We start from the raw sequence: 12412 nt of genomic DNA on the forward strand, positions 1-12412 counted from the left end.
ATGAGGATAACAAAAAGATTAGGTGATGAAAGATTGGATATCAGATTGGAGGGAGAGAGTATGGAGGAGGTGAATGTATTCAGATATTTGGGAGTGGACGTGTCAGCAGATGGGTCTATGAAAGATGAGGCGAATCATAGAATTGATGAGGGGAAAAGGGTGAGTGGTGCACTTAGGAGTCTGTGGAGACAAAGAACTTTGTCCTTGGAGGCAAAGAGGGGAATGTATGAGAGTATAGTTTTACCAACACTCTTATATGGGTATGAAGCATGGGTGATGAATGTTGCAGCGAGGAGAAGGCTGGAGGCAGTGGAGATGTCATGTCTGAGGGAAATGTGTGGTGTGAATATAATGCAGAGAATTCGTAGTTTGGAAGTTAGGAGGAGGTGCGGGATTACCAAAACTGTTGTCCAGAGGGCTGAGGAAGGGTTGTTGAGGTGGTTCGGACATGTAGAGAGAATGGAGCGAAACAGAATGACTTCAAGAGTGTATCAGTCTGTAGTGGAAGGAAGGCGGGGTAGGGGTCGGCCTAGGAAAGGTTGGAGGGAGGGGGTAAAGGAGGTTTTGTGTGTGAGGGGCTTGGACTTCCAGCAGGCATGCGTGAGCGTGTTTGATAGGAGTGAATGGAGACAAATGGTTTTTAATACTTGACGTGCTGTTGGTGTGAGCAAAGTAACATTTATGAAGGGGTTCAGGGAAACCGGCAGGCCGGACTTGAGTCCTGGAGATGGGAAGTACAGTGCCTGCACTCTGAAGGAGGGGTGTTAATGTTGCAGTTTAAAAACTGTAGTGTAAAGCACCCTTCTGGCAAGACAGTGATGGAGTGAATGATGGTGAAAGTTTTTCTTTTTCGGGCCACCCTGCCTTGGTGGGAATCGGCCAGCGTGCATGAGCGTGTTAGATAGGAGTGAATGGAGACGAATGATACTTGGGACCTGACGATCTGTTGGAGTGTGAGCAGGGTAATATTTAGTGAAGGGATTCAGGGAAACCGGTTATTTTCATACAGTCGGACTCGAGTCCTGGAAATGGGAAGTACAATGCCTGCACTTTAAAGGAGGGGTTTGGGATATTGGCAGTTTGGAGGGATATGTTGTGTATCTTTATACGTATATGCTTCTAAACTGTTGCATTCTGAGCACCTCTGCAAAAACAGTGATAATGTGTGAGTGTGGTGAAAGTGTTGAATGATGATGAAAGTATTTTCTTTTTGGGGATTTTCTTTCTTTTTTTGGGTCACCCTGCCTCGGTGGGAGACGGCCGAATTTTTAAAAAAAAAAAAAAAAAAAAAAAAAAATTATATATATATAATATATATATATATATAATATATATATATATATATATATATATTTAGAGCTAAAGAAGGAGTAGCAATAATGTTGAAGGATAAGCTATGGCAGGAAAAGAGGGACTATAAATGTATTAATTCAAGGATTATGTGGAGTAAAATAAAGATTGGATGTGAAAAGTGGGTTATAATAAGCGTGTATGCACCTGGAGAAGAGAGAAGTGTAGAGGAGAGAGAGAGATTTTGGGAAATGTTGAGTGAATGCGTGGGGAGTTTTGAATCAAGTGTGAGAGTAATGGTGGTTGGGGATTTTAATGCTAAAGTGGGTAAAAATGTTATGGAGGGAGTAGTAGGTAAATTTGGGGTGCCAGGGGTAAATGTAAATGGGGAGCCTTTAATTGAGCTATGTGTAGAAAGAAATTTGGTAATAAGTAATACATATTTTATGAAAAAGAGGATAAATAAATATACAAGGTATGATGTAGCACGTAATGAAAGTAGTTTATTAGATTATGTATTGGTGGATAAAAGGTTGATGAGTAGGCTCCAGGATGTACATGTTTATAGAGGGGCAACTGATATATCGGATCATTATTTAGTTGTAGCTACAGTTAGAGTAAGAGGTAGATGGGAAAAGAGGAAGGTGGCAACAACAAGTAAGAGGGAGGTGAAAGTGTATAAACTAAGGGAGGAGGAAGTTCGGGTGAGATATAAGCGACTATTGGCAGAAAGGTGGGCTAGTGCAAAGATGAGTAGTGGGGGGGTTGAAGAGGGTTGGAATAGTTTTAAAAATGCAGTATTAGAATGTGGGGCAGAAGTTTGTGGTTATAGGAGGGTGGGGGCAGGAGGAAAGAGGAGTGATTGGTGGAATGATGAAGTAAAGGGTGTGATAAAAGAGAAAAAGGTAGCTTATGAGAGGTTTTTACAAAGCAGAAGTGTTATAAGAAGAGCAGAGTATATGGAGAGTAAAAGAAAGGTAAAGAGAGTGGTGAGAGAGTGCAAAAGGAGAGCAGATGATAGAGTGGGAGAGGCACTGTCAAGAAATTTTAATGAAAATAAGAAAAAATTTTGGAATGAGTTAAACAAGTTAAGAAAGCCTAGGGAAAATATGGATTTGTCAGTTAAAAACAGAGTAGGGGAGTTAGTAGATGGGGAGATGGAGGTATTGGGAAGATGGCGAGAATATTTTGAGGAACTTTTAAATGTTAAGGAAGAAACAGAGGCAGTAATTTCATGCACTGGTCAGGGAGGTATACCATCTTTTAGGAGTGAAGAAGAGCAGAATGTAAGTGTGGGGGAGGTACGTGAGGCATTACGTAAAATGAAAGGGGGTAAAGCAGCTGGAACTGATGGGATCATGACAGAAATGTTAAAAGCAGGGGGGGATATAGTGTTGGAGTGGTTGGTACTTTTGTTTAATAAATGTATGAAAGAGGGGAAGGTACCTAGGGATTGGCAGAGAGCATGTATAGTCCCTTTATATAAAGGGAAAGGGGACAAAAGAGACTGTAAAAATTATAGAGGAATAAGCTTACTGAGTATACCAGGAAAAGTGTACGGTAGGGTTATAATTGAAAGAATTAGAGGTAAGACAGAATGTAGGATTGCGGATGAGCAAGGAGGTTTTAGAGTGGGTAGGGGATGTGTAGATCAGGTGTTTACATTGAAGCATATATGTGAACAGTATTTAGATAAAGATAGGGAAGTTTTTATTGCATTTATGGATTTAGAAAAGGCATATGATAGAGTGGATAGAGGAGCAATGTGGCAGATGTTGCAAGTATATGGAATAGGTGGTAAGTTATTAAATGCTGTAAAGAGTTTTTATGAGGATAGTGAGGCTCAGGTTAGGGTGTGTAGAAGAGAGGGAGACTACTTCCCGGTAAAAGTAGGTCTTAGACAGGGATGTGTAATGTCACCATGGTTGTTTAATATATTTATAGATGGGGTTGTAAAGGAAGTAAATGCTAGGGTGTTTGGGAGAGGGGTGGGATTAAATTATGGGGAATCAAATTCAAAATGGGAATTGACACAGTTACTTTTTGCTGATGATACTGTGCTTATGGGAGATTCTAAAGAAAAATTGCAAAGGTTAGTGGATGAGTTTGGGAATGTGTGTAAAGGTAGAAAGTTGAAAGTGAACATAGAAAAGAGTAAGGTGATGAGGGTGTCAAATGATTTAGATAAAGAAAAATTGGATATCAAATTGGGGAGGAGGAGTATGGAAGAAGTGAATGTTTTCAGATACTTGGGAGTTGACGTGTCGGCGGATGGATTTATGAAGGATGAGGTTAATCATAGAATTGATGAGGGAAAAAAGGTGAGTGGTGCGTTGAGGTATATGTGGAGTCAAAAAACGTTATCTATGGAGGCAAAGAAGGGAATGTATGAAAGTATAGTAGTACCAACACTCTTATATGGGTGTGAAGCTTGGGTGGTAAATGCAGCAGCGAGGAGACGGTTGGAGGCAGCGGAGATGTCCTGTTTAAGGGCAATGTGTGGTGTAAATATTATGCAGAAAATTCGGAGTGTGGAAATTAGGAGAAGGTGTGGAGTTAATAAAAGTATTAGTCAGAGGGCAGAAGAGGGGTTGTTGAGGTGGTTTGGTCATTTAGAGAGAATGGATCACAGTAGAATGACATGGAAAGCATATAAATCTATAGGGGAAGGAAGGCGGGGTAGGGGTCGTCCTCGAAAGGGTTGGAGAGAGGGGGTAAAGGAGGTTTTGTGGGTAAGGGGCTTGGACTTCCAGCAAGCGTGCGTGAGCGTGTTAGATAGGAGTGAATGGAGACGAATGGTACTTGGGACCTGACGATCTGTTGGAGTGTGAGCAGGGTAATATTTAGTGAAGGGATTCAGGGAAACCGGTTATTTTCATATAGTCGGACTTGAGTCCTGGAAATGGGAAGTACAATGCCTGCACTTTAAAGGAGGGGTTTGGGATATTGGCAGTTTGGAGGGATATGTTGTGTATCTTTATATGTTTATGCTTCTAGACTGTTGTATTCTGAGCACCTCTGCAAAAACAGTGATAATGTGCGAGTGTGGTGAAAGTGTTGAATGATGATGAAAGTATTTTCTTTTTGGGGATTTTCTTTCTTTTTTGGGTCACCCTGCCTCGGTGGGAGACGGCCGACTTGTTGAAAAAAAAAAAAAAAAAAAATATACATATTATATATAATATATATATATATAATATATATATATATATATATATATATTATATATATATATATATATATATATATATATATATATATATATTATATATATATATATATATATATATATATATATATATATATATATATATATATATATATATATATATATATATATATATATATATATATACATATATATGCGCGCGTTCAACGCCGTTAAGGGTTAATTCTGCAACTCACCTCAACAACTGCTGTATGTCCCGTGAAGATAGTTTTCGCATCAATAACTCTGTTTTCTTTAGGGGTGGCATTAATATCCCATAAACAGATAGTATGGTCATCAGATGCACTAAGAAGATAACCATTCAGGTTAGGATTCCATGATAAACCATAGCCTTCCTTTTGGTGACCTCGTAGCCTGTGAAGAAACACCTTTCATAGAATATGAAACGAAACCACTGTTGAAAATTTTTAACAACTCAAATATGCAAATTATCGTGAATGCTTCTACCACAGTAAAAGTAAATTTGTGTACAAGGCTAACCTTAATTTAACATGAGCACATTCTGTCCATACAAGCTAAATTCCAACAGCCTTATAATATACTAAAACAATCAGAATTATAATTTTTTAACCATAATACAGACCCATTTTGTAACTTGTCGAGTAAAATGTATTACCACGACTATCATTCCTCCTCTGAATAATCTAGTTTGTAAATAGTAATATGCTGTTAACTCAAAAGAGCCCTAGACCTGAAGACTGATCATTAAAAACTATAGAGCGGTGTTCTTTGATAACCACTTCCTTGCTCACCTGAGATCTGGATGACACTCTCCTGATGGGTCAGGTTTGGATGGGTGCTTAGTATAGTCAAAAACAAGGACATCACTAGATGGGGTTTTAGTTGCAATAACACAGGGATTTTGAGGCATGTATCGAGCTCTATTCACTTCTCCTTCATGATTGATTTTTATTTCAATTTCAATTTTTCCACTGACAGATCCAAAACCTCCAAACTCTGGAAAAGATGGGATTCCTGACCAAATGCACAATTAACACTTGCAACCTACAATCATCCAATAAACCTCCAAGTACCTAAATATTAAAAGTAAGGAGGAATTAACAATGTCATATCTCAATATATATGAACACCACAAGCTGCACAAGAACAAAATAGGTTCAGCAATTTTTGTGATACAGTTCATTAGTGACAGCACTGAATTTGTTTGAGGGCAAGCAATGAATTACCTCCTTGGTATGTTATTTACTGGCAATGCCTCTGAGAAGCAAGTATTTAAAATACTTGTATATGTGATTTAACCCTTACAAATGTCCAGACACCCAAAATTAAGAGGGTTCATTGTAAACTTTAGCTCTTTTGCTGACTGAGCCATAGTACTACACCATGAGCTGAGCTCAGCTAAGCTGTGAGAGGTAAATTTGGGCCTAGATATAAGAGAATGGGTTTATGTGATAAGTGTGCACCACAAAAAAAAATGCCAGGTGACCACCTGGAAAAGACCCAGGCCAGGCCAACACTGGCAAACCCACTACAATACATAAAAAAAAATCCTGCAGCACGTACTGCATAATGAGAAAAAACTACGACCGTGTTATTGGCTTAAAACAGTGGCTTTGCGGTGTATTTCCACATGGTTTTTATAGTTGTATCCTCAGTTTTTTGGTCTCACTTGATAGAACGGAAGATCTAGTACAGAAGTAGAGCTGATTTTGATTGGTTTCAGGATTGAAAATAGCTTGAAATTGAACTCAAAGTAGCAAAAATGTTTGATTTTTGCTGATATTCAAGAGTAAACAAATCACGTCACTCATCCAATACACGTCCAACTGTCGAGTCTAATATGCATTCTCGAATGTGCTGATATTTACACAATTATTACAATATTGCTTAACAGTAAATCTTCCATTCTTTTGGTGTGAATAAAAATTAAAATGAAATTCACGTGTAAAGCCTGGAAGCATAAAATGAACAAAAGGAAATGTTATTTTAGTACTAGGAATGCCTACAATGTTTATTCTAAACCCTATTTCAAAATTGGAATATTTTGAAATGTGTGAAATTGACCAAATTACCGGTTACTTTATTGGGTAGTTGAAATAGCTGATTAGGCAATTTCTTGTGCTCAATTGATACAATGGAAGACATACTAGTGAAACAGCAAAGGATTTGGTCAACTTGAACAATATAATTGTCCTAAAATTGGGCAAAAATCACCAATGGGTAAATATTGCTGATGCAGCAAAATTTGCAAAAGCATAATTTTGTCAATTTCCCATCAAATTTCACACTTCTTGTTTTATTACCCTCAGAAAAAAAATTCTCTACCATTTCATAAGAAAATTTTTTTTTAAATAAACCTGGTAAAAACCATAAAACAAACTGAGTGGGGGGGTGGGGGGTTATGGGAGGCCTAACCTGTCCTCAGAAATATCAGCAAAATTAGAATAATTTCCACTATTTTGAGTCAGATTTTAAACTATGTACTTTTAGTCCTGGAACCACCTAAATTCATTTCTATTTCAGTAGTACGTCTTCCATTATATCAAACAAAAAACAGCCAATACAACCAGAAAAGCATCCTAGAAAACTCCTCAGAGTCGCTATTATAAACTAAACAAGGCAAGAGTTTTGATTTATTCCATCATGCACTGTGCAAGTTAGGTTTTTTTTTTATATACTGTGCACTCTCACCACAGACCCATTCTCTTGTATCTAAGCCGAAGTTTACCACTCACAGCTTATTGGAGTGAGCTGAGCTAATGATGTAGATCTACACAATAGATCTTGGACAACAGTTTTGGTAATCCCGCACCTCCTCCTAACTTCCAAACTACGAATTCTCTGCATTATATTCACAGCAATGTGTGGTGTGAATATAATGCAGAGAATTCGTAGTTTGGAAGTTAGGAGGAGGTGCAGGATTACCAAAACTGTTGTCCAGAGGGCTGAGGAAGGGTTGTTGAGGTGGTTCGGACATGTGGAGAGAATGGAGCGAAACAGAATAACTTCAAGAGTGTATCAGTCTGTAGTGGAAGGAAGGCGGGGTAGGGGTCGGCCTAGGAAAGGTTGGAGAGAGGGGGTAAAGGAGGTTTTGTGTGCGAGGGGCTTGGACTTCCAGCAGGCATGCGTGAGCGTGTTTGATAGGAGTGAATGGAGACAAATGGTTTTTAATACTTGACGTGCTGTTGGACCCCTCTTCAACCCCCCCATTACTCATCTTTGCACTAGCCCACCTTTCAGCCAATAGTCGCTTATATCTCACCCGAACTTCCTCCTCCCTTAGTTTATACACTTTCACCTAAAAAAATAAATAAATAAATAAATAAATAACAGTAAATAAATAAATAAAAATAAAAAAATAAATAAAAAAATAAATTAATTAAAATAAATAAATAAAAATAAATAAATAAATAAAAAATAAATAAATGAATAAAAGTAAATAAATAAAAAAATAAATAAATAAAAAAATAAATAAATAAAAAAATAAATAAATAAAAAAATAAATAAAATAAATAAAAAAATAAATAAAAAAATAAAAAAATAAATAAAAAAATAAATAAAAAAATAAATAAAAAAATAAATAAAAAAATAAATAAAAAAATAAATAAAAAAATAAATAAAAAAATAAATAAAAAAATAAAATAAATAAAAAAATAAAATAAATAAAAAAATAAAATAAATAAAAAAATAAAATAAATAAATCAAAATAAATAATATATATATATATATATATATATATATATATATATATATATATATATATATATATATATATATTTTTATTTATTTATTATATTTTTTTTTTTTTTCAACAAGTCGGCCGTCTCTCACCGAGGCAGGGTGACCCAAAAAAGAAAGAAAATCCCCAAAAAGAAAATACTTTCATCATCATTCAACACTTTCACCACACTCGCACATTATCACTGTTTTTGCAGAGGTGCTCAGAATACAACAGTCTAGAAGCATACACATATAAAGATACACAACATATCCCTCCAAACTGCCAATATCACAAACCCCTCCTTTAAAGTGCAGGCATTGTACTTCCCATTTCCAGGACTCAAGTCCGACTATATGAAAATAACCGGTTTCCCTGAATCCCTATATATATATATATATATATATATATATATATATATATATAGTGTATATATATATATATAATATATATATATAATATATATATATATAATTATATATATATATATATATATAATATATAATACAGTGGACCCCCGCATAACGATGGCATCACATAGCGATTATTTCGCATACCGCTTACTTTAATCGCAAAATTTTTGCCGCGCATACCGATTAAAAACCCGCTCACCGATTTTCGTCCGAGACGCGTCCAATGTGCGCCCTCAGCCAGCCTCACATGTGCCGCCCGTGCCATTGTTTACCAGCCAGCCTCCGCGGTAACATCCAAGCATACACTCGGAATATTTCGTATTATTACAGTGTTTTCGGTGCTGTTTCTGGAAAATAAGTGACCATGGGCCCCAAGAAAGCTTCTAGTGCCAACCGTACACCAATAAGGGTAAGAATTCCCATTGAAATGAAGAAAGAGATCATTGATAAGTATGAAAGTGGAGTGCGTATCGCCGACCTAGTCAAGTTGTACAAGAAACCCCAATCAACCATCGCTACTATTGTGGGCACCAGAAAGACAATCAAGGAAGCTGTTCTTGCCAAAGGTTTAACTGTGTTTTCGAAACAAAGATCGCAAGTGATGGAAGATGTTGAGAGACTCTTATTGGTGTGGATAAATGAAAAACAGCTAGCAGGAGATAGCGTCTCTCAAGCGATCATATGTGAAAAGGCTAGGAAGTTGCATGAGGATTTAATTAAAAAAATGCCTGCAACTAGTGATGATGTGAGTGAATTTAAGGCCAGCAAAGGTTGGTTTGAGAGATTTAAGAAGCGTAGTGGCATCCATAGTGTGATAAGGCATGGTGAGGCTGCCAGTTCGGACCACAAAGCGGCTGAAAAATATGTGCAGGAATTCAAGGAGTACATAGAAACTGAAGGACTGAAACCTGAACAAGTGTTTAATTGTGATGAAACAGGCCTGTTCTGGAAGAAAATGCCAAGCAGGACCTACATTACTCAGGAGGAAAAGGCACTCCCAGGACATAAGCCTATGAAAGACAGGCTTACTCTGTTGATGTGTGCCAATGCTACTGGTGATTGCAAAGTGAAGCCTTTATTAGTGTATCACTCTGAAACTCCCAGAGCGTTCAGGCAAAAGAATGTCCTCAAGGATAATTTGTGTGTGCTGTGGAGGGCAAACAGTAAGGCATGGGTCACTAGGGAATTTTTCTATAACTGGTTACACCATGCATTTGCCCCCAATGTGAAAGATTACCTAACTGAAAAGAAATTAGAACTTAAGTGCCTCCTGGTGTTAGACAATGCCCCTGGTCATCCTACAGACGTGGCAGAGCGACTTTATGGGGACATGAGCTTCATTAAGGTGAAGTTTTTGCCTCCTAATACCACTCCTCTCCTGCAGCCCATGGACCAGCAGGTTATTTCCAACTTCAAGAAACTGTACACAAAAGCTCTGTTTGAAAGGTGCTTTGTAATGACCTCAGAAACTCAACTGACTCTAAGAGAGTTTTGGAGAGATCACTTTAATATCCTCAATTGTGTAAACCTTATAGGTAAGGCTTGGGAGGAAGTGACTAAGAGGACCTTGAACTCTGCTTGGAAGAAACTGTGGCCAGAATGTGTAGACAAAAGGGATTTTGAAGGGTTTGAGGCTAACCCTGAGAGGATTATGCCAGTTGAGGAATCCATTGTGGCATTGGGAAAGTCCTTGGGGTTGGAGGTTAGTGGGGAGGATGTGGAAGAGTTGGTGGAGGAGGACAATGAAGAACTAACCACTGATGAGCTGATAGATCAACTTCAAGAGCAAGAGGCCAGACCTGGGGAAACTGGTTCAGAGGAGGGGAGAGAGAAATTGAAGAAGTTGCCTACTACAAAGATAAAGGAAATCTGTGCAAAGTGGCTTGAAGTGCAAACCTTCATGGATGAAAATCACCCTCACACAGCTATTGCAAGCCGTGCTGGCAACCTGTACACTGACAATGTTGTGAAACACTTTAGGGAAGTCATAAAGGAACGAGAGGTACAGGCCACTATGGACAGATATCTTGTGCGAAAGAAGTCCAGTGACTCTGAAGCTGGCCCTAGTGGCATTAAAAGAAGAAGGGAAGTAACCCCAGAAAAGGACTTGCTACCTCAAGTCCTAATGGAAGGGGATTCCCCTTCTAAACAGTAAGAAGATAATGCTCTCCCCTCCTCCCATCCCATCAATCATCACCAGATCTTCAATAAAAGTAAGTGTCATGTAAGTGTGCATGCCTTTTTCAGTTTGTGTGTATTAAAATTAACATTTCATGTGGTAAAAAAAAATTTTTTTCATACTTTTGGGTGTCTTGCACGGATTAATTTTATTTCCATTATTTCTTATGGGGAAAATTCATTCACATAACGATTATTTCGCATAACAATTACCCCTCTTGCACGGATTAAAATCGTTAACCGGGGGTCCACTGTATATATATATATATATATATATATATATATTTTTTTTTTTTTTTTTTCAACAAGTCGGCCGTCTCCCACCGAGGCAGGGTGACCCAAAAAAGAAAGAAAATCCCCAAAAAGAAAATACTTTCATCATCATTCAACACTTTCACCACACTCGCACATTATCACTGTTTTTGCAGAGGTGCTCAGAATACAACAGTCTAGAAGCATACACATATAAAGATACACAACATATCCCTCCAAACTGCCAATATCCCAAACCCCTCCTTTAAAGTGCAGGCATTGTACTTCCCATTTCCAGGACTCAAGTCCGACTATATGAAAATAACCGGTTTCCCTGAATCCCTTCACTAAATATTACCCTGCTCACACTCCAACAGATCGTCAGGTCCCAAGTACCATTCGTCTCCATTCACTCCTATCTAACACGCTCACGCACGCTTGCTGGAAGTCCAAGCCCCTTACCCACAAAACCTCCTTTACCCCCTCTCTCCAACCCTTTCGAGGACGACCCCTACCCCGCCTTCCTTCCCCTATAGATTTATATGCTTTCCATGTCATTCTACTTTGATCCATTCTCTCTAAATGACCAAACCACCTCAACAACCCCTCTTCTGCCCTCTGACTAATACTTTTATTAACTCCACACCTTCTCCTAATTTCCACACTCCGAATTTTCTGCATAATATTTACACCACACATTGCCCTTAAACAGGACATCTCCACTGCCTCCAACCGTCTCCTCGCTGCTGCATTTACCACCCAAGCTTCACACCCATATAAGAGTGTTGGTACTACTATACTTTCATACATTCCCTTCTTTGCCTCCATAGATAACGTTTTTTGACTCCACATATACCTCAACGCACCACTCACCTTTTTTCCCTCATCAATTCTATGATTAACCTCATCCTTCATAAATCCATCCGCCGACACGTCAACTCCCAAGTATCTGAAAACATTCACTTCTTCCATACTCCTCCTCCCCAATTTGATATCCAATTTTTCTTTATCTAAATCATTTGACACCCTCATCACCTTACTCTTTTCTATGTTCACTTTCAACTTTCTACCTTTACACACATTCCCAAACTCATCCACTAACCTTTGCAATTTTTCTTTAGAATCTCCCATAAGCACAGTATCATCAGCAAAAAGTAACTGTGTCAATTCCCATTTTGAATTTGATTCCCCATAATTTAATCCCACCCCTCTCCCAAACACCCTAGCATTTACTTCCTTAACAACCCCATCTATAAATATATTAAACAACCATGGTGACATTACACATCCCTGTCTAAGACCTACTTTTACCGGGAAATAGTCTCCCTCTCTTCTACACACCCTAACCTGAGCCTCACTATCTTCATAAAA

General features: G+C 38.0%; 1 protein-coding gene across 10 annotated transcripts in view; it reads right to left on the reverse strand.

The window, feature by feature from the left end:
- Caf1-55 (chromatin assembly factor 1 p55 subunit) overlaps positions 1-12412 on the reverse strand; it is a 53241-nt gene that overhangs the window by 20966 nt on the left and 19863 nt on the right. For all 10 annotated transcript variants that reach the window (XM_070094018.1, XM_070094016.1, XM_070094017.1 and 7 more), the window contains 2 exons: positions 5272-5476; positions 4696-4873 (listed from right to left, as the gene is read on the reverse strand). In XM_070094018.1, the coding sequence (XP_069950119.1) occupies positions 4696-4873; positions 5272-5476 (383 nt within the window). The remainder of the gene's footprint in view (positions 1-4695; positions 4874-5271; positions 5477-12412) is intronic.

Source organism: Cherax quadricarinatus, chromosome 44 (assembly GCF_038502225.1).
Source record: "Cherax quadricarinatus isolate ZL_2023a chromosome 44, ASM3850222v1, whole genome shotgun sequence".
NCBI classification, from domain to species: Eukaryota; Metazoa; Arthropoda; class Malacostraca; order Decapoda; family Parastacidae; genus Cherax; species Cherax quadricarinatus.